At 60.1% G+C, this 19,949-nt stretch overlaps 2 protein-coding genes across 4 annotated transcripts in view; one reads left to right on the forward strand and one right to left on the reverse strand.

Annotated features, from left to right (window-relative positions):
- Nucleotides 1-393: 393 nt before the first annotated feature.
- Nucleotides 394-11,418, forward strand: Ap5z1 (adaptor related protein complex 5 subunit zeta 1). Of its 2 annotated transcripts, XM_070033459.1 has the most exons (18): nucleotides 394-461; nucleotides 1,251-1,385; nucleotides 2,252-2,438; nucleotides 2,561-2,803; nucleotides 4,442-4,586; nucleotides 4,726-4,835; nucleotides 5,080-5,248; nucleotides 5,764-5,904; nucleotides 6,132-6,169; nucleotides 6,268-6,430; nucleotides 6,800-6,981; nucleotides 8,299-8,441; nucleotides 8,894-9,034; nucleotides 9,383-9,494; nucleotides 9,832-9,929; nucleotides 10,244-10,376; nucleotides 10,458-10,672; nucleotides 10,844-11,418. In XM_070033459.1, exons 1-18 carry the CDS (start codon nucleotides 421-423, stop codon nucleotides 11,109-11,111), a joined length of 2,664 nt encoding a protein of 887 aa, XP_069889560.1. In that variant the 5' UTR covers nucleotides 394-420; the 3' UTR covers nucleotides 11,112-11,418. The 2 variants fall into 2 exon arrangements, with proteins under 2 accessions (XP_069889560.1, XP_069889561.1); XM_070033460.1 differs by lacking the exon at nucleotides 2,561-2,803.
- Nucleotides 11,419-12,724: 1,306 nt separating this feature from the next.
- The window catches only part of Radil (Rap associating with DIL domain), a 44,814-nt gene continuing 37,589 nt past the window's right edge, over nucleotides 12,725-19,949 (reverse strand). For both annotated transcript variants that reach the window (XM_070033463.1, XM_070033462.1), the window contains exons 6-15: nucleotides 18,913-19,073; nucleotides 17,635-17,747; nucleotides 16,955-17,192; nucleotides 16,311-16,483; nucleotides 15,696-15,846; nucleotides 14,958-15,148; nucleotides 14,484-14,826; nucleotides 13,570-13,706; nucleotides 13,221-13,360; nucleotides 12,725-13,067 (exon numbers count right to left, since the gene is read on the reverse strand). In XM_070033463.1, coding sequence (XP_069889564.1) covers nucleotides 12,962-13,067; nucleotides 13,221-13,360; nucleotides 13,570-13,706; nucleotides 14,484-14,826; nucleotides 14,958-15,148; nucleotides 15,696-15,846; nucleotides 16,311-16,483; nucleotides 16,955-17,192; nucleotides 17,635-17,747; nucleotides 18,913-19,073 — 1,753 coding nt within the window. In that variant the 3' untranslated portion in view covers nucleotides 12,725-12,961. The remainder of the gene's footprint in view (nucleotides 13,068-13,220; nucleotides 13,361-13,569; nucleotides 13,707-14,483; nucleotides 14,827-14,957; nucleotides 15,149-15,695; nucleotides 15,847-16,310; nucleotides 16,484-16,954; nucleotides 17,193-17,634; nucleotides 17,748-18,912; nucleotides 19,074-19,949) is intronic.

Raw genomic sequence — 19,949 nt, forward strand, 5'->3', positions numbered from 1 at the left:
TCTTTAAGGACCGAGTCGCCTCCGGAGGCCCCGCCCCCCGGAGTCCAACGCGAGATGTTCCGAGGTCGAGGAGTGAGTGCCAAAGAAGGCTACAGCTCCGGAACACACAGGTTTCGTGGCCCACGAGGACACCGGGTGGGGCGCTTCCAGGCCCGCCCCCATAGGCTCTTCCCCGAAGTCCATTGGCTGGGAAGCTAGCTGCCGGTCACTCACGTGAGGCGGCACCGGAAACCGTGCCACTCGCGCTACCGTTCGCCCGGATTGGGTGGTGTGTCACACGTGACACCACCCCAGCAACCAGAGACAGGTCTGCCCCTCCCCGTGACGTGCTCAAGGCGAGCCCTTCGCTGGCGTGCGGAGGCGCGACTCAGTCACGTGATGCGCCACGTGACACGACCCGGAAGTCCTGGAAAGGCGGGGATGTTCACGGCCGCCGCGGAGAATCTGCTCCAGCAGGCCAGGTGCGCGCAGCCGCGGGCGGGCGAGGACGGGAGCTGCTCTGTGCCGCGCCGGGGCCGCCGCCGGCAGGGAGTTCCAGAAGGGGCGAGCGGAGGCGGGCAGGACCCGCCGCGGGGAGCGGCCAAAGGCTTGGAGCGGCCTGGGTCGTTCGACAGTGGCTAGGCAGGCCGAGCTGCCCCCGAGCTGCGGAGCCCAGCGTCGGGCTGTGATGCTCGGCCGAGAAGTAGCACCCCCCCCCCCCCCATCTCCAGGCCCCAGGCTGGCACTAGTAGTCGATAGCCTGCAGAACCCCAAACCACTGGGAGTAGTTTAAAATGTAAACAGGCCTGAAGGCCGACGCTGGTGGCTCACGCCTGTAATGCTAGCTACTCAGGAGGCTGAGATCTTGAGAACCGTAGTTCAAAGCCAGTCAGGGCAGGAAAATCTCTGAGACTCTGATCTCCAATTGACCTCCGAAAAGAGCCAGAAGTGGAGCTGTGGCTCAAGTGGTGCAGCCTTGAGCTTAACAAAGCTCAGGGACAGTGCCCAAGCCCTGAGTTCTAGCCCCAGAAGTGGCACGCTCACACGCGTGCGCCCACACACACCACCAAAACATGGGAGGAAAAGGTCCCGGTCTAGAGAGGGGGACTGTGTTAGAGGCCCCTCATAGTCACCCTAAGTCTCCCAGGATTGAGAAACCATACTCTTAGCTTTCTCCACTAGTTAGGAACATGGCTAGCAGATCCTTGTCACTCAGCACCTACCCAGGGTTCCTGGGTGGGTGACACCTCCTGACGCTTTTTCTTGCTCAGGGAAATCCAGGATGAGGAGCTGGGTAGATTCTGCACTGGAGTCAGTAAGCTGCTGCAGGAGGCCCCCGGGCCTGCCACTGTGGATGCCTTGCAGAGGCTTTTCCTCATTGTCTCTGCCACCAAGTACCCCCGAAGGTGAGTACACCAGCAGACCCCAAATCTACACCCAACACGACTGGGGAGACTGACTACAGGTTGATGCTTTGGTGTCTCAGCTTGGTGTCTCAGTGTGAAAAGTTTTCAGAAACACTGTTCATGGCAATGAGTGGCCTAGTGATAGAGTACATGCTTAGCATGCATGACGCCCTGGATTTGATTCCTTGGTACCACATAAATACAATAATAAGTAATTTTAAAACAAAAGAAAAAAATACTTTTTGGTCGGTCATGGGGCTTAAACTCTGGGCCTGGGCACTGTCCCTCAGCTCTTCAGCTCAAGGCAAGCATTCTACCACTTGAGCCACAGCTCCACTTCCTGTTTTCTGGTGATCAACTGGAGATATGAGTCTCATGGGCTTTCCTGCCCAGGCTGGCTTTGAACTGCAATCCCCAGATCTCAGCCTCCTGAGTAGCTAGGATTACAGGCATGAGTCACTGGTGTCCAGCAGAAATGTATTCTTTATCTGACTTACATAACTGTAACCCCTCTGCACGTCACCTTAAAAAAAAAAAAAAAAAAAGAGGGCTGGGAAGGTGGCTTAGTGGTAGAGCGCTTGCCTTGCATGCCTGAGGCTCTAGGTTTGATTCCTCAGCACCACATAAGCAAAAAGAAAAAAGCCGGAAGTGGCGCTGTGGCTCAAGTGGTAGAGCGCTAGCCTTGAGCTGAAGAGCTGAGGGACAGCGCCCAGGCCCAGAGTTCAGGCCCCACGACCAGACCCAAAAAAAAAATTAAAAAGAAAAGAAAAGAAACACTTCATCTCTAGACACACTCAGGCCAGCTCTCCTGAGCTTGCTGTGACATGACGTGTCACTCGTGGGTTGCTGGGGGGTCTCATTTTCAGGCTAGAGAAGTCATGCGTGGACCTGCTGCAGACCACCCTCTGCCAGCCCTCCTGCCCTGAGCAGCTCCAGGTCCTCTGTGCCGCCATCCTGAGGGAGATGTCCCCTTCAGACAGCCTGACCCTTTCCTGTGAGCATGCCCAGAACACCCAGCAGTTGAGCCTCGTGGCCTCCGTGCTTCTGGCCCAGGTAACACATTTTCATCACTTGGGGTGACCATCTTGTCTGCTGATGGTCCTGGGGCCTCTTGGAAGGGCAGCCAGGGCCATCCATCTTGGAGTGTCCCTGAATGTTTCCCATTCTGTCACCAGTTGTTACCACTGTCGCTAAAAAGAGCCCACTCCTGCCTGCCTGGGAAGCCACCCCAGGCACTGTTGAAAGCTAAGTCAGGCCTCAAGGTCTGGGCTGCCCAGGTGACATTCCTGGGCACACGGGACCGTGGCATTGGAGCAGCAGTCCCCTTTCCGGATGTTTCCAGAGCAAATGCCATGCTGCTGGGAGTGCTGGGCACAGGAGGTGGCTCTGCAAGGGAGAGGACATGGGTGACTGGGAAGGTGCGTCCAGAAGCTTCCCTTCTAGAAGCTGATCCCTCCCTCATGTGTCCCAGAAGGGCAAGGGGGCCCTTGTCTTAAGTGATGAAGGCACCCACTGGGGTACATGTGACAGTCATGTAAGGCACTCATGTGGCTGACTAGTGACCCGGGCTGTGACAGTGGCAGGCAGAAGCAAGCTGTTTCTGTGACCTGACTCCCGAATCACAGGGAGCAACCCCCCAAAATAGCACATCTCCACCTGCTGGAACTCCATTTTTCTTTCTTTCTTTCCTTTTTTTTTTTTTTTGTCATCTGGGCCTGGGCGCTGTCCCTGAACTCTTCAGCTCAAGGTGAGCGCTCTACCACTTGAGCCACAGCGCCACTTTCAGTTTTCTGGTGGTTTATTGGAGATAAGAGTCTCATGGACTTCCCTGCTCAGACTGGCTTTGAACGGTGATCCTCAGATCTCAGCCTCCTGAGTAGCTAGGATTACAGGCGTGAGCCACCAGTGCTTGGCTGTTTATTCTATTTATTTATTTATTTATTTTTGAGACAGGACATTGCTGTGTAGCCCAGGCTGGCCTAGAACTTTTGATCCCCCTGCCTCAGCCTTCTGAGGGCTGGGATTACAGGTGTGTACCACTGCACCCAGCAGCTATGCTTATCTTCAAGTACTGGCTTTTCTTTTTCCAGCAGCTTCCTTGTGGAAAAGCCTGGGTCCATCCTCTATGGTCCCCTTGGCCTAGACTGAGTGGATAGCCTTGGGGTGCGGTCTCCTGTACCCCCCCTCACTGGAGGAATTGGGCCACATCCAGGCTGGGAGGCTTTTCAGAGGGGCTTTGGGGATTTGGCACTGTCAGCCCTTGCTTTGCTGGGGCCAGCCCTGCAGTCCCCATGGGAGAGGTTTTGCTTCTTCCCATCTTAGGTGCCAGGTGCACTGCAGCTGCCTGTGAAGTGCACCCCTGGGCGGGGTCCTGGGAAGGCGGGGCAGACTCCTCCCTCTTGGCCAAGTTTCCACCCAGTACCTGAGTCACCGAGGTGCCTGATCCCCCTGGAGGCAGTCACCTCCCTCTCCTCAGAGTTCCCATCCTGGACCATCCCGAGTCAAGCAGGTACTGGAAAGAGACTTAGCCAGGAGGAGGCAGGAGTCTGCCCCACCTTCCTGCCTAGCAGTTGCATGGATAGCTTGACTGACTGATTGCTTGAGTGCCTGGAACTCAGGGCTTTGTGCTTTCACTTGACCTTTTTGCTGAAGGTGGCACTCTGCCACTTGACCCACAGCTACACATCTGGTGGCTTTATGCTGGTTCATTGGAGAGAAGAGTCTCACACACTTTCCTGCCTGGGCTGGCTTCAAACCATAAATCTTTCTATCTCAGCCCTCCTGAGTAGCTTGGATTATAGTCAAGAGCCACTGACCCCTGGATGCCCAGAACTTCTACGCCACCTGTCTGCCAGGCCCCAGTAACTGATGTGCTGTGCCCACTGTGAGGCAGATGACATTGGAGCCCCTTGACCATGTGGCCCAGCCTTGTCCCCTGTGGGGGTTGTTTGTCTCTGCCATGGGTTGTCTCTGGATATTCCCCTCTTCTGGAGAAGGAGACCCACTCCTGTGTGTGGGTGAGTTGTTGCTTAGCGCTTGCTTTGTTTGGTTTGCAGGGTGACAGGAGACAGGAGGTCAGAAGTGTGGGGCAGCGCATCTGCACTGTCCTCGAAAGCCGGCAGCTGGACGGGTCCAGCCCCAGACCTCTCCTCCCCATCGTGTCCAAGGTTGTGGGCCTTGCCCCAGACACCCTCCAGAGTGGTGCGTGCCCCTGCCACGTTGCCAGGGGAGGTGGGAGAGTGGGGCTTCTGCATGGCCCGGCTTGTGCATGAGCAAGCTCAGGGGGGACCGTGGATCTGCAGTACCTCACCCTGCTCCTCCCTGAACCCCACTCCCACAGACCACACTGACCTGCTCAGCAAGAGGCTGGTGGACTGGCTCCGCTACGCCAGTGTCCAGCAGGGGCCTCCACACTCGGGGGGCTTCTTCTCCACACCCCGGGCCCGGCAGGTGAGGCCTGAAGATGTCAGGGAGCACCCTGCCCCCAAGCAGCCTCTAGTCCCATCGTTCTCCTCCATCTGCGGTCTGTGTGGTCAGGGCCAGCCCTGTAGAGGCCGCGTGACACGGACCCTGGGGACAGTGTGGTGTTCCTGCATGTTGAGGCGTAGTGCTGTCACATCCTGTGCTCTCTTAGGATGGGGCAGTGGCGTGGACCCCATCCCCTGCAGCTTTCCCCCTGTCCTTCCTCCCGCAGCCGGGCCCCATCACTGAGGTGGACGGGGCAGTGGCCTCAGACTTCTTCACAGTGCTGTCCACGGGCCAACACTTCACGGAGGACCAGTGGCTCAACGTGCAGGCCTTCTCCCTGCTGCGGGCCTGGCTGCTGCACAGCGGGCCTGTGGACCCGGGGAGCCCTGGCACAGGTGTGCCCCAAGGAAGGCAAAGATCCGGTGAGGGTGGGGAAGGGTTGCCGGGCCCAGATGCCCCAGACGTGCTGCAGACTACAGAGAGCGTGGCACGGGTCAGTCGCCACCCAGCTGCCCTGGGATGCCCTCACACACCCAGGGTCCCTCTACAGAGGTGGCAAGGCTTGGGAGATTCTGGGGACAGTGTCAACCAAATTCCACCTTGTCTGTAAGTCCTTGGTTTATAGGCAGGAAAGTCTGTGAAACTCTGATCTCCAATTAACTACCAGAAAACCAGAAGTGGTGCTGCAGCTTAAGTGGCAGGGCGCTCACCTTGAGCAAAAGAGCTCAAGGACAGAGCCCAGGCCCTGAGACCAACAAAAAGCAAACAGAAAAATCAAGTGTTTCAGACAGTGTAGACTTACCATGAGAAATGTCAGCTAATAGCCAAGTGTGGTGCTGCATGTCTATAATCCCAGGATCCCGTGCTGCCCATCTACACCTGCCATCCCCTGAGCCCTGTTTCCCCACAGATGACAAATCGGAGCTGGAGGGCTCCACCCTGTCGGTGCTGTCCGCGGCCTCAACAGCCAGCCGTCTGCTGCCCCCGAGGGAGCGGCTGCGGGAGGTGGCCTTCGAGTACTGCCAGCGCCTCCTGGAGCAGAGCAATCGGCGTGAGTCCCCGGGGCCAGGGCCCGTCTTGTGGGGTGCTGCCCAGAGGCCGGGCCCCACCCCTGCGCGCTCCCTGGCTCTGGTGGGCAATCACTGTCCCCGAATGCAGGACGAGGACGTCTTCTCTCAGGGCAGTGTTGAGGCTGACCTCCCTCTTCCCTCCCTCCCTCTCCCCCCCCCATCCTCTACCCTCCCTCTCCCATTCTCTCTCCTGCTTCCTCCCTCCCAGGAGCACTGAGGAAGGGGGACTCTGACCTGCAGAAAGCTGTAAGTGGCCAGTGGGACAGGATGGGATGGTGGGGGGATGAGACAGTTGGGGGGGGGTGCAGAGCCAGCCCCTGTGACACAGCCTGGTGCCCCCTCAGTGTGTGGTGGAGGCCGTGCTGGTTGTGGACGTGCTGTGCCGGCAGGAGCCGTCCTTCCTCTACCGCGCCCTGTCCTGCCTGAAGGCCCTACACGCACAGCTGGGCACGGACGAGGGCAGTGAGCGGGCCCTGCTAGCGCTCGCCCAGTTCTTCCTGAACCACGGTGAGGCCTGAGGTGGGGAGGCCAGGGCGGGGAGGCTGGTGTCAGAAGGCCCTCCTGCGGAGGCTCTTAAGCCTCACTCGGGAAGCGAGGTTTATTCCAGGCCCTCTTGGCACTCAATGGTGTCACAGTTACATTTTTGAATAGCAGAATGAAAGTGTCATGCTTGGACATCTCTGCGGAGTTGTGGGTGGGCTGTGAAGCCCTGCGTGGCCTTGAAGGATGGCTGGGGACAGCCATGTGGGATGTGTCCTGGAAGGAAGCACAGACAGCCCTAGACCGCGCTGACGTGCCAGCAGGTGGAAAGCGCCCCTGTGATGCATTGCAGGCACAGCTGCAGCCACTTTGCCCTGATGAGGTTGCACTTTCCAGGGGAGGCGGCTGTCGTGGGCGCAGATGCGGTGTACCAGCGCCTCTTCACCCGGCTGCCTGCGGAGCACTTCCACAGCCCCGTGCTGGCCTTCGACATGGTCCGGTTCTGTGTGGACAACCTGGGCCTGTTCCCCTCCCCGCTCCTCGGCCTTCTCAAGTCCAGCTTCCCTAATCTCTTCAAGGTACTGGGGGGGTGGGAGGGGGGGAGGGAAGGAGGGTGGATGCCAGGGCCCAGTGCTCTGCCCTCTAGTTAGTCTCAGCAAGAACGGCGAGGCACAGGGTGGGGAGTGGAGGCTAGGGGTATGCTACCACTCATGGCACCATCCCTGGCTTTGTTATCTTGTCTTTATAACGTTTGCGTGGACAGGTGGGTCATCTGCGGTACAGGGATTTGAACTCAGTGCCTCACGATTCCTAGGAGGCGCTCTGCAGTTGAGTTATCCCCCCCCCAGCCCTTTTTGCTTTATTTTTCAGGTAGAGTTTTGAATTTTTGCTCTGGGATATCCTTGGTCTTTGATCTTCAACTTAGGCTTCTTCAACTTAGCTGATATTACAGACAGAATGGCCACACCTGGCTTGATGTGGAGATAAGAGTCCTGAGTTTTGGCCCAGGCTGACCTCAAACTGCGATCCTCCTGATCTCTACCTCCTGGCTTTTTTGCTTTTGGGATAGGATCTTACCAACTTCACCCAGGTTGGCTTCTACTCAGTGATCTCCCTGCCACAGCTTCCCAAGTGCTGAGATTACAGATGGATGCCACCACACCTGGCTTAGCCATGAGGTCTCCGTGCCTGGCACATTCAGCCCTTAAATGCTATAACTTTTTATTTAAACTGGCACTTCAGTGGGCATCTGTAGTAGAAAATGATTGATTTGATCTCCAGTATAAACATGGCTGCAGAAGAAAAACTAAAACAGTAGAAGGAGGGTTGAGATGGAACGGTTAGAAACAAGTCTAGGCCAGGGAAGGTGGCTCAGTAGTGTTTGCTTTGCATGCATGAGGTCCTACGTTCGATTCCTCAGCACCTCATAAGCAGAAAAAGTGGGAAGTGGCGCTGTGGCTCAAGTGGTAGAGCACTAGCCTTGAGCTGAAGAGCTGAGGGACAGCGCCCAGACCCAGAGTTCAGACCCCACGACCGACCAAAAAAAAAAAAAGTCTAGGCCAAAGAGCCCCCCTCCTCTCATCCAATTAGCTGGCACCACGCTCAGTACCCCAGCTGCTCAGGCGGCACAGGTAGAAGGATCACGGTGTGAGGCAGTCCAGGGTCAAAAACAATGAGCCTGTGGCTTGAGTGGTTGAGGCCTGCCTACCAAGCAATGAGGGCCTGAGTTCAAATTAAACAAAAATGAGAAGAGCAAGCAAGCAGAAGCAGAACAGGAGCGGGCGTGTCCACACCCCTGCCTTGCAGGACTGGTGGAGAGGGGGGGCAGATTCCATGCCCCTGCCTGGGGGTGGCTGGCCTTGTGGCTGCGGCCAGAGCCTCTGTGTGTCCCGCAGCTCCTGGCGTGGCACAGCGCACCCCTCACATCGGAGTTCGTGGCGCTGCTCCCGGGCCTGGTGGACGCCAGCCTGGCTGTGGAGATGCTGCACGCCCTGTTGGACCTGCCCTGCCTTACTGCCGCGCTGGACCTGCAGCTCAGGTGACCAGGACACCCCCTTCCCCGCTCCTCTGCACCCCACAAGGCCACCTCCCATGAGCCACCTGGGGAGGAGAACCTGGAGAGGCCAGGAAGCACCGTGGCATTGCCCTGGAGTCTGGGGTTACTTTTTGTTGTTGGTGGTGGTGGTCCTGAGGCTTGAACTCTGGGCCTGGGCACTGTTCCTCACCTCTTCAGCTCAAGGCGAGCGCTCTACCACTTGAGCCACGACACCACCACTTCCAGTTTTCTGGTGGTTTATTGGAGATAAGAGTCTCACGGATTTTCCTGCTTGGGCTGGCTTTGAACTGTGATCCTCAGATCTCAGCTTCCTGAGTAGTTAGGATGACAGGCGTGAGCCACCGGCGCCCAGCTGGGTCAAGGGTTACTTTGACCACAGTTGGTCTGGGCCAGGAACCACATCCCAATGAGGCCTTGGGCCTCCATCCACCCAGGAACTCAGCCACCCCATCGGACAGGCCGCTGTGGGACACCTCCCTCAGGACCCCCAGCTGCCTAGAAGCCTTCAGGAACCCCCAGTTCCAAGGACTCTTTCAGCACCTGCTACGCACCAAGGCCAGCGGCTCTGTGGAGAGGTCAGGTGCTCGCGTGCAGTGGGGCGGGGAGGGCTGGTGGCCCTGTGCTTACCCTGATGTCCTAGGCTCAGAGCTGGGCACAGGACCTGGCTGCTCACCAGCCCCTCGGCCCCCAGCCCCTGCCACCAGTGCAGCTTTGCTTTCCAGGAGACTGAGAATTAACACCTCGAGAAGGGGAAGGGAAGGCGGGAGAGGGGATCCCAGGCTCAACTAACTAGGTCGCAGTGGTCTCCCCAAGCCCAGGAATTGGGCTTGGCGTAAATGTGGTGGGATGGCACTCAGGAGCCGCTGTCCTGCTGCCCGCATGGGCCTGTGGGCAGGCACTCAGTGGCCCGGCCATGTCCCCAGGCTGACACCACTCCACCAGCTGCTGCAGCCCATGACCAGCTGTGCCCGCGTGGTCCAGTGCGCCCAGGCGGTGCCCACCCTGCTCCACGCGTTCTTCGCCGCCGTGACCCAGGTGAGCCCACCTCCAGTCTACCTGCCCCTGGCTGGAGACGGGCTGGAGAACCCCCACCCCCACCCCCATTCCTGCAGGCAGGGGTGCTGCCTGCTGGCCCCTACCTGATGTCTAGCTGCTGGGCACGGGCGCAGGGCAGTCTGGGAAAACTCCTTTGCCATGGCCTTGCAGTGCTGCGTCCACAGGGGGCGCAAACAGAGTGGGGACTCAGATAGCCCTCCCACATGTCCTGTCCTGGCCCAAGGCAGGAGACAAGACCTCCCTGGGCCTGGCCACCCCCTCCCTAAGCGTGGAGGATGGTGAGGTGGATAGAGCCCCTCTCTCTCCTCACCCCCAGTTCGCCGATGGCGCCCTGACCAACCAGCTAGCGCTGCTGATCCTGGAAAGAAGCGACTCGGTCTATCAGGTGGCGGGGTTCGAGGCCCGCGTGCACAGGTGCGCCTCACCTGCCGGTCTACCCCAGGCCAGCCTGAACCCTTCCCCCTTCCAGGGCATTCTCCTCTTTCTGCACTAACTCCACCGTCAGGGCTGGTTCAAGTCCCCTTTCCAGGACCCCATGCCTTCTGGGTGCGTTTTAAGACCTCAAGGTACATGAGCCAGGGTCGATGTGCCCCGGTATGAGGACGATCCTCAGCTGCTGATCCGGGAGTGGGGGAGCAGCTGCCTGGAGGGGCTCCCTGATCCTCTCCAGTTGTGGGCCTGGGCTCTGTGCAGAACAGGCCGGCCTGCAGCGCCCACTCTCCCAGCAGGGTGCTGAGCGGCCAGCTCCTGGCGCTGTGCCAGCACAAGCCGGCGCTGGTGGTGGAGCTGGCCAGGGAGCTGCTGGGTGTCGGGGGAAGCGTGAGCAGCATCCGCAGCCATGGGAGCGTGCTCACCTGCGTGGTAAGCCAGGGCGCGGTGGGCTCACCTGCCCCCTCCCCTGGAGGCCTGGCCTGGGCTGAGCCTCCTCCATCCGGAGCCTAGGTGTGGGCCGTGGGCGAGTACCTGTCAGTGGCCTGCGACCGGCGGTGCACAGTGGAGCAGATCAACAAGTTCTTTGAAGCCCTGGAGGCCCTGCTGTTCGAGGTCACCCAGTCCCGCCCCTCAGCTGACCTGCCCAGGTGTCCCCCGCAGGTCATCACTGGGCTCATGACCACACTGACCAAGCTGGCTTCCCGGAGCCAAGACCTGATCCCCAGGTACCCACATAGGGATGCCATGGGATGCCCTGCCAAGTACCATGCTGGCCGAGTACTCTGAGCTGGCTGCCCTGCAGGGGGGTGGGGGGGTGGGAGGGGAGGGAGGCAGGGCCTCCACTAGGGGTCCCAGCTAATTAATTGGGACACACCCCCCCCCACCCCGGCCCCTAGGGTGTCTTTGTTCTTGTCCAAGATGAGGACGCTGACCCAGAACCCAGCCCCCGGCTTTGCGCACCAGGAGGAGGGCACAGAGGCCATCCGCACACGGGCCACTGAGCTCCTGACCCTGCTGAAGATGCCCAGTGTGGCCCAATTTGTGTTCACGCCAAGTGCAGATGTGTGCCACCCCCGCTACCACCGTGACACCAACACGGCCCTGCCCCTGGCCCTACGTACTGTCAGCCGGCTGGTGGAGAAGGAGGCCGGCCAGCCTGGGTGAAGGGCATGGTGCCAGGGACACAGGCTGCTGATTAAGAGCCTGGTCTCCAACCAGGTCTTAGGGCCAAATCTGGGCCAAAGTGGTCAGTTCTGTGAGGGGAGCAGAGGCTGCCTGGGAGAGGCAGGAAGCCTCAGAGCCTTTTCTCCACTCCTGCCTGCATGGCTGGGCCGAGCTGGGCCTTGGCGTGGCTTGGCCACCTTTGGGTTTTCTTTGGGCTTTCTTTGGGCTAGACTCAAGCTGTGTGACCCGTTTCCTCTTCTTTGTCTCTTGTTTTAGACACATACTAAAATAAACCTTTAAAATCCAAGTACATCATGGGTCTCCCCTTCTGCACCCCAGGAGATGGCCGGGTCCCAGGAGCCCAACCACAGTCCTGGAACCTGCGGCCTTCCAGCCTGGCCTCCAGTGCAGGACTGGCTCCGGCTGAGTCCCAGCACCCATCAAGATAGACACTCCCAGGTAACCCAAGGGGTGTGGAAGCTGCTGCCTGGGCCCAGCACTGGCCCCAGGGCCCTGTGTAGTTGGTGTGGACTCTGCACTGGGGCATAGGGCAGCCAAGCCTGCAGGTCCTATGTTCCAGAAGCCTCAGGCCCCAAAGTCCCGGCTAGAGCCAGATATGGCCACCAGGTGGCGCTGCCCACCAGCTCCTGGCCAGCCAGGGCCCCACCCCATTGTCCAGGCCTCAGCACCCTTCTCCTAGTCTATCCGTGGGACTGGTGGGATCATGGACTGGGATGTCCTGGAGCAAGCACTTAAAGCAGTAGTAGGCCCACAGGCCATGCCTTCAGAGTTGAGCAAGAAGAGGTGCTGTTGCTTTGAGAGGCTTGGTGCTGACACTGGCAGCAGCAGGGGAGGAGAGGACTTGGCAACTGGGTACCCATAGGAGCAGCACCCTCCCTGGATGTGGGTCCTGGCTCTAAGGATCTTCCTCTGGGTCCAGCCATGCATCCTTGTTCATTCTCAGCTGGCGTTCTACCACTTGAGCTATGCCTCCAGCTTAGCTTTTTGCTAGCTAACTGTAGATGGAATTTCACTGATTTTTTTTTTTTCTGCCTGGGCTGGATTAGAACTAGAGTTACAGGTATGAGCCACTGGTACCTGGCTCAGCCACTTCACAGCTATCCAGCATTTTTAGTAGTAGCTTGCAGGGCCATGTCTGGCTGCTGCACCTCCCCTTCCTGGTCAGCAGGGGGCAGCATAGAGCGGTGAGGCCCCCAGGACACTGCAATAGGGGCTGGGCTCTGCGGCTTGTGCTGGGATCCCCTCACCTGGCCCAGAGCTTGACCACCCATTGGTGGTCACGTCAGCCATCACCTGGACACCAGCACGGCCCTGCCACCGTGTCCCACTGGCTGGTGAGGTGAAGGGATTGTAGCCAGCTAGCAGGGTACAGGTTGAGAGCCTGGGCCTCCATCTGGGTTGAACCTGGGCTGTGGTGAGTGGAGGCCAGCTGGGAGAAGCCAGAGCCCAGGATGAACTAAGGGTACTGAGCTGGTCTGATCTTAGGGACAAGGGTTTCAGACCCTCTCTGGGGACATGCCCTGGCCCTTTGTCCTAGCTGTGGTCCTGGGGCAGGAAGGGTGGGTCACCATCACGCAGCCACTGCTACAATATCAAACAGTTTATTCAATCTAAACTCTCATGAAAGTCTTTAAACATAAAGCTCTGTAAGAAACATCACAACTTAGTGTCATCTGCCATAAATAAAATATACACTAGGATATACACTATCAACAGGTGTGTCCTCGACGCACACAACTCAAAGACCAGCCACAGGGCTTGCTGCGGGTGGTGGCAGGTGCCAGGCGGGTAGGGCGCCTGAGGATGGGCGCGAGCGGGTACGCAGCTCCCTAGGTGGGCGGGGTGCGGAAGCGGATCTTCTTGGCAGTTTCTGTGTCAGACTTGGCAACCAGAAACCGCATCTTCTTGCCACCATGGCGGATGAGATCCACAGCTCTAGGACCAAGGAGGAGGAGGAGGTGAGGCTGGGGAGCTGAGGTCACCACCATGCAGATCCCCATCCCTCCCCCGCTCCTAGCCCCATGCACAGAGGACCTGGGGGGCTGGTGAGCCCGGCGCCCCTCCTGCAGACCCCATTGCTGGTCCTACCTCATGTAGCCAACGCCCATCAGGCTGCTGCCGTTCACCTCCAGGATGCGGTCACCCAGCGACAGCCGCCCATCAGATGCCGCGGGGCTGCCCGGAAGCAGAGTCTGAATGTAGAGTCCAGGGGCGCCCAGGGGTGTGTGCTGGAGAGAAGCAGAGGCTTCAGGGCTTGGGTGGCTGGCACCCTTTCCCAGCAGGTGGCAGGGCAGCACAGGGTACCCTTCTGAACCCCAGGATGGTCCTGAGGGTCCAGAGCCTGGACAGCTGCCCCAGGCCTCCGCTGCCCTGGGGCTCCCTAGCCCTGACCCTGGCTTGTCTGGGAGCAGGAGGGATTGGGGAAGCCCGCCCTCACCATCCCGTCAATCAGGCCCATGCCCAGCCCCACTGGGCCTCGCTCCAGCTCCACCATGAACACGTAGCAGAAGTCATCAGTGCTGGAGCTGCGGCTGGAGGGCACGGTTGGCTCATCCGCTGCCTCAGCTGCATCTCCTGGGTGGGGTAAGGAGGGGAATGGGATGAAGCCCAGGGGTCAGCATCCCCAGAGGATGGAGATCTGAGGAGCCCAGGGAACCCGTGTGCAGAATGAGATACCAGAGGAAGGGGTCACGTCCACCAGTGGGGCACCCCTCCCCAGGTGTCTGGAAGGGCACTTCTGGTCCTGCGCAGGTCTCCCAAGGCTAGGGTGTTGTGCAAACACCCCAGCACAGCCTCCTCCCTTGACTCCCTGCACACCCAGGTGGCCACTGTGTCCATCCTCTGGAGGGTGGCACCCATGCCCAGCCCCGATCTCAGCCCCACTCTCCTCCAAGCCGGCACTCACGCCGCCCAGGTGACCCTGGGTCTGCAGCACCTGAGAAGGTGGCCGGCCGTGGGCCCCTCTGCAGATGATGGACTTGCAGGCTCCTCCAAGCTCAGTCCTGAGGCGGGGCTCCCAGGGGTGACTGCTTGGCGCTGGTGCCCTGCCCAGCCTGGCTCAGCCACATTCAGGCACGTGCAGCACACGAGCACATGCTCCCAGCCAGGCGTGCCTCCACCTCCCTCCCCCTGTGCAGAGGCAATTCTCTGGTTCCCACCTATCTCCTGGCCAGCGCGTGGAAGTGGCAGCGCATGGACCATACCCGCCCGGGGGCGGGGCCTCGTGCACCTTCCCACCTGGCCACACCCTCTGGGGCCTAAGCCCTGGGGTTGGTTCTGGAAACCCAGTGGCCATGGGTAAGACCCACACCAGAGGCCTGCCGACCGGACATGAGCAAGGCCTGACCTCACCTTCTAGAACTGCGGCTGGAGGGCCACAAGGGCCATTTCTCTGTCCTTCAGGAGCTATTTTTCCAGAGTGACCACCGGGCTCTGGCCAGCTGGGGCCTCCGGGCTCCAGGCCTAGTGGGGTGCTGGGGGGTGTGAGCAGGCACGAAGAGTCGGGCTGTGGGGGGCCGGCTTGGGAGCCCCTACGGCCAGACTGCCTTACTGGGGGGCCCTGTACCCCCAGAGGCCCAGCAGCAGGAACACGCCCTGGGGCAGCTTCGAGGGCTCCTCTGCTGGCGTCCCTGGATGCCACGGGGCAGCCCTGGCCCTCCAGCGGCCCCTCGAGAGTGGTGCGGTATGCACTGCCCTAGGGGGGACAGATGGACAGATAATAAGATCAGGCCCTAAGGACCAGCAGCCTCGCTGCTTCTAGACCTCTGCCCGCTGCCGCCCTCATCACCGAAGGAGGGCTGTACCCGGCTCATCCTGCCTCCATACCTCAAGGGCCCCCGGGTGGGTGGGCGTGGCACCAGGGCTGCCCGGGCCCCGCAGGCCCCACAGGAAGTGACGGACGTAGAGCAGGTGCTGGTAGATGCCGTCGTCCACACAGTCAGACTCCAAGTCCACCTGGAAGCCCTCGCTGGGCAGGACAATGGGCGGGGGGTGCTCGTAGGATTCCAGCACATCCTCTGCATGGGACAAGGCCACTGTGACCGGCCCACCCTCACTGGGGACACAGATACCCACAAGCACGTGGGCCCAGCCCACTACAACGTGATGCCCCCCCACAGGCACCAGGTTTCAACCACCATGTGTTAAGGGCACAGGGTCCCAGGGGCACTGAGGCCACCAGGCCTGAGGGGGAAAACAGCAAAAGCTCCAACTGCATCCACAGTGAATCTCCTAGCACCTTCTCTGTGTCTGCACATGAGGTGAAGAAAGACACGTGAAAATGCATGCATGTGCACCACGTGAAGCCACGCAGCCCACACACATGCTCAGCACTGGAACTGACCCCCGGGAGGCTCTGGGCCTGTGCCAGCTGAGCCCCAACCAGAGCCTCCACAAGAGGCAGAGGGGCCTTTGGGCTGAGCCTGGGGCTCAGGGCTGGGTGTGGCCCTGGGCCTGGGAGCCCCTGGCTGCTCACAGGCCAGGCTGCCCCGCACTATCTGGGCCTGGATGATGAAGATCCCGGCCTTCCTCGGCCCTGTCACTCCCGCCCTGCCACAGTCTCACCTGATTGGAAGGCGTCGGGGCTGTCTTGCGCTCCTGGCTCCCAGGCACTCATGGGACCCATGGCCGAGGCCAGCTGGTACTGAGTCAGCAGCCGGTGCAGCTGTGCAGGGCTCAGGGCTGGAAAGGCAGCCCGGAGGGTGACCCAGCTCATCTGCGCATGGGGAGCTCAGGTCAGAGGCATCCTGGTGCCTACTACAGCCGGCTTCCGGAGGCCCTGGCTCCAAAGCCCAGCAAGCACCCACAAAGCGCACTAGGGAACCAGGTGGGCCGGCAGGGGGCTCAGAGGGGGGCCCTTCACCCCAGCTGCCTCATGGGGCAGTGGACGGCACCCTGAGGGCCTGCACCAGCAGGCAGCATGTCTCCGGGCCTCTGGCAGAGGACGACTGGGAATCTGCAGCAAATGGGATCCCCACCTCACACCATAGGAAGCAAGGTAGCAGTAGACATGGGAATTCAAGCCTATAATCCTAGTTAAGACTTTGGATCAGGGTTCGAGGATCCAGACTGCATCCTCTTGCCCTGCTCGGTTCTGTCAGGTGCAGATCCCACAGCAATGCGTATGGCCCCAGCGCTCCGCTCCCCTGCTGGCTGCCCACCATGCGGTGCCCTCCTAACCTGGATGAGCTGGGCGCTGGGCGTGGCCAGCAGGTGGAGGGTGCAGGAAAGCTTCCGGAAGAAGCGCTCCCCGGCCGTCCCGAGGCCCTCGCTCCTCGTCCATTCCAGAAGCTGTTGCAGGCGGGCAGAGGCCTGGACCCCCCGGGGCCAGTGGAAGCAACTCAGGGAAGGGCCTGGGAGATGGAGACGGGGGTATATGTCCTGTCCACCAGCACAGGACAGCATGCTTGTCTGCCCAAGGACAGACGCAAGTCTGCCTCAGTCTCTAAGGTGACGGGCTACTGCGCAGGTCTGGATGGGGATGGGGTGTGGCTCCTCCCTGCTCCGCCCTCTGCCCCAGAGGCCCTGTTGGCTGGAAGGAACCTGTGCTTAGCCCCCCCCCCCCCCGCCCACCACAGGTGATGGGGCACCCTGACAGCTGGAGTTGAAGTGGGGCACCTCTGTGGCTTCACCTGGTTGCTTTTGGCTCACGTGGGCACTGGGCAGTTCTGAAAAGGGCATGGGTCACCCCCTCGCCTTCTCTCTGAAGCTCCTGTGGGACCTGCCTGGGGCACGTGTGCCACCCCCGGCCCGGCCTGCCCCCGCCCTGGCACGGGGTGACTGGGGAGTGGCACTCAGCATCCCCACAGGTCCCCGGCACTCACCCTTGTCCAGGAGTTGGTTGAAGAGCAGCGTGCCCGAGAAGAAGAAGAGGTAGGCGAGCATCTGGGAGGCCACCTCGGGGTGCACCTGCAGCTGCCGCAGGAGGTCCAGCGCGGCCTGGTACACAGACACAACACGGCGCAGCTCTTCGGGGAGCGCAGGTGCCGGGCGCCAGCTCTCCCGGCGCTCCGTCTGGAATGGGGGGCACTCCAGGAGGGCCGGGAGGCAGACATACAGGCACTGGGGGTAAGAGAGAACCCCAAGAAGCACTTTACAGGGTTGTGGGAGCCGAGCTAGGCCTCGACCTCAAGTTCCTAGCCCAGCCCCACCAGGGCCATCTGGGCACACAGCCACCCATGGGTGATGCCTCCCATGACTGCTAGGGACCAAAACCAGGCAGGTCTCAGCCGAGCTGGCCACGGGGGTCACTTGGGGGCAGAGACAGTGCAGTGACCCGGGCTCTGACTGGGGAGGCCCACACCTGTGGGTTATTGGGCCCCTGACACTCTGGCACTGGCTAGACCGGGGACAAACACCAGCTTGGCTGGAGCGGTGGGCTCAGGGGACAGCAGTGCATCTTCTACGACCAGGCTGTGGCTCAGTCGTGGGGCCTTGTGGGAAGGGTGGGAGAAGGGTGCACCCAGGGTAGGGTCCCGCTCGATTGGCCTCTGCTGGTGCCCACCTTGGACAGGTAGTAGACGCTCTGCTGGAAGGCGTAGAGCACCACTTCCTCCAGCACCGCCATGGCCTCCTCGCTGGCCGTCAGCGCACACGAGAACAGTGACTCCTTGGAGCCTGTGGGGAAGGGCAGAGATCTCAGGCAGCAGCAAGGGACCTAGGGATCCTGACTCAGGGCCTGGCAATGCCAGTCTGCCCCGTCTGGGCTGGTTCCGAGCCCTCCCAGCAATGCAGGCAGGGGCAGGGAGGCAGCTCCCGCCCAGCCCAGCCACGCGTCACATGGCCTGGACACATTTCCCATCAGACCCCGCATCATCTGCAGCACCTGACCCTGCCCAGCCCCACGAGGGACCTCTACTGGGACACAGCAGAGGAACCCACACACGGGGGGGGGGGGCTGGGCGTGTCACACTCAACCGCCAGGAAACCCCAATCCCCCACATGGCCACCTAGCATGGGAACACAAATGACAGGCTACGTGGTGTTCCTGAGGACAGGGTGGCAAAGGGGACAGGAGTGGGTGGGGCTTGCAAGGCAGACCCCAACACTCCATACAAGGGAGACAGCCCCCGAGGCCATGCGAGACAAGCAGCAGTGTCCCAAGGTCTTGGAGGATTAGCCTGGCCACAGCACTGCAGGCACCAGATCATCACCAAGGAAGTGCAGGGCTGGGAGGAGGGAACGGCCGAGCAGCGCTTCCAGTGGGCAGCGTCACTGGACGGATGGCAGGGACCCATCAAGCCTCCACATGCCTCCACCCTCTCATGGACACGATGTCCTGAGTGCAGTGGCTGCCATACTTGTCCCTACCCTGGGTCCTGGGCTCAGCTCCACTAGCCAGTGCCAGACCAGGACTGGAGGTGCCGGCTGAGAAAGTGGCACCCCAGCAACACATGGCAACTCTGCCCATGAAAGGCAGCCAGGCATGGTGGGTGCAGCCTGTAATCTCAGCAGCGCTCAGGAGGCTGAGAATGGAGAACCAAGAACACATGAACAGCCTGGGCTTTGTAGGAAGAGCAACGAAAGAAGGAAAGGCGGGAGGAAGGGCAACGGGGGAAGGGGAAGGGAGGGAAGGGGTGAAGCAGTGCACAGCTGGAGCGGGTCCTGACGTGTGACCCAGTGTCTCCCAACGCAGCCTCTACCCAACTATTCCCAGCCACAGGCTGTGCTCATGGCTTCCCGGTGCCGGCCTCGGCGCTATTCCTGCGCTGGTGGGTGCCGGGCCTGGTTCCCAGCACAGAGCCCCGGGAGGCAGCCTGCCGGGGCCTGCGCACAGCTGTACCTGTGACATCCAGTTCATCCTCCATGCTCTGCACGTACAGCGGGCACTTCTGCTGGATGAAGTACAGGAGCTCCACTGAGTTAGACATCCAGAAAAGAATGTGCTGCAGGTCTGGAACCAAGTCAGCCATGGTGCAGCTGGCCCAGGAGATGGGTTCCTGGCTACCAAGACAGAAAGACTAAGAGTTAGGGCTGGGGGCATCGCTCAAGTGGTAGAAGCGCCTGCCTGTTCAAATCTCGAAACACACACACATATGCACGCACACACACACATACACACACATACACACACACACACACACACACACATACACACACACACACACACACATACACACACACACACAGGCACGCACACATCCAGGAGCCTGGTGCTGGTAGCTCATGCCTGCAATCCTAGCTCCTTAGGAGGCAGATACTGATTGGGAGGTTTGTGGTTTGAGGCCAGCCCCAATAGATATCTGAGAGGCCCTTTCTCGACCCACAGCTGGGTGCAATGATACATACCTGTCATCTATTACAACAGGAAGCCTAATCATGCTCCTATCTCAAAAATAAATAGCAAAAAGCTGGGCTGGAAGCCAGGAGCTGGTGGCTCACGCCTATAATCCTAGCTATGCAGGAGGCTGAGATCTGAGGATCACGGTTCAAAGCCAGCCTGGGCAGGAAAGTAGGTGAGACTTTTATCTCCAAGAAACCACCAAAAAACTGTAAGTGGCTGTGGCTCAAGTGGTAGAGTGCTCGCCTTGAGCTGAAGAACTGAGGGACAGCGCCCAGGCTCAGAGTTCAAGCCCCACAACTGACAAAAAAAGCTGGGCTGGAGGACTGTCTCAGTGATAAGAGTGGCAGCCCAGAAGGTGTGAGACTCAGGACCCCGCTCTGTCCACATGGACACAGTTGTTCTCATATAGCACATTGCTGTCAGCAAGCCACACAGGGCTGCAAAGCGAGACACTGCACACACACACAGACACACACGCACACACACACACACACACACACACACACACACACACACACACACACACACACACACAC

The sequence above is a fragment of the Dipodomys merriami genome, unplaced genomic scaffold (assembly GCF_024711535.1).
Source record: "Dipodomys merriami isolate MVZ:Mamm:240054 unplaced genomic scaffold, mDipMer1.0.p SCAF_22, whole genome shotgun sequence".
Classification (NCBI taxonomy): Eukaryota; Metazoa; Chordata; class Mammalia; order Rodentia; family Heteromyidae; genus Dipodomys; species Dipodomys merriami.

What these genes read in the sequence shown, in the direction of transcription:
- Ap5z1 (XM_070033459.1), top strand. Translation starts at nt 421, where the DNA reads ATGTTCACGGCCGCCGCGGAGAATCTGCTCCAGCAGGCCAG. An exon ending in AATCTGCTCCAGCAGGCCAG is followed by an intron (nt 462 to 1,250) that starts GTGCGCGCAGCC and finishes TTTCTTGCTCAG; the next exon opens with GGAAATCCAGGATGAGGAGC. An exon ending in AGCCAAGACCTGATCCCCAG is followed by an intron (nt 10,673 to 10,843) that starts GTACCCACATAG and finishes CCCGGCCCCTAG; the next exon opens with GGTGTCTTTGTTCTTGTCCA.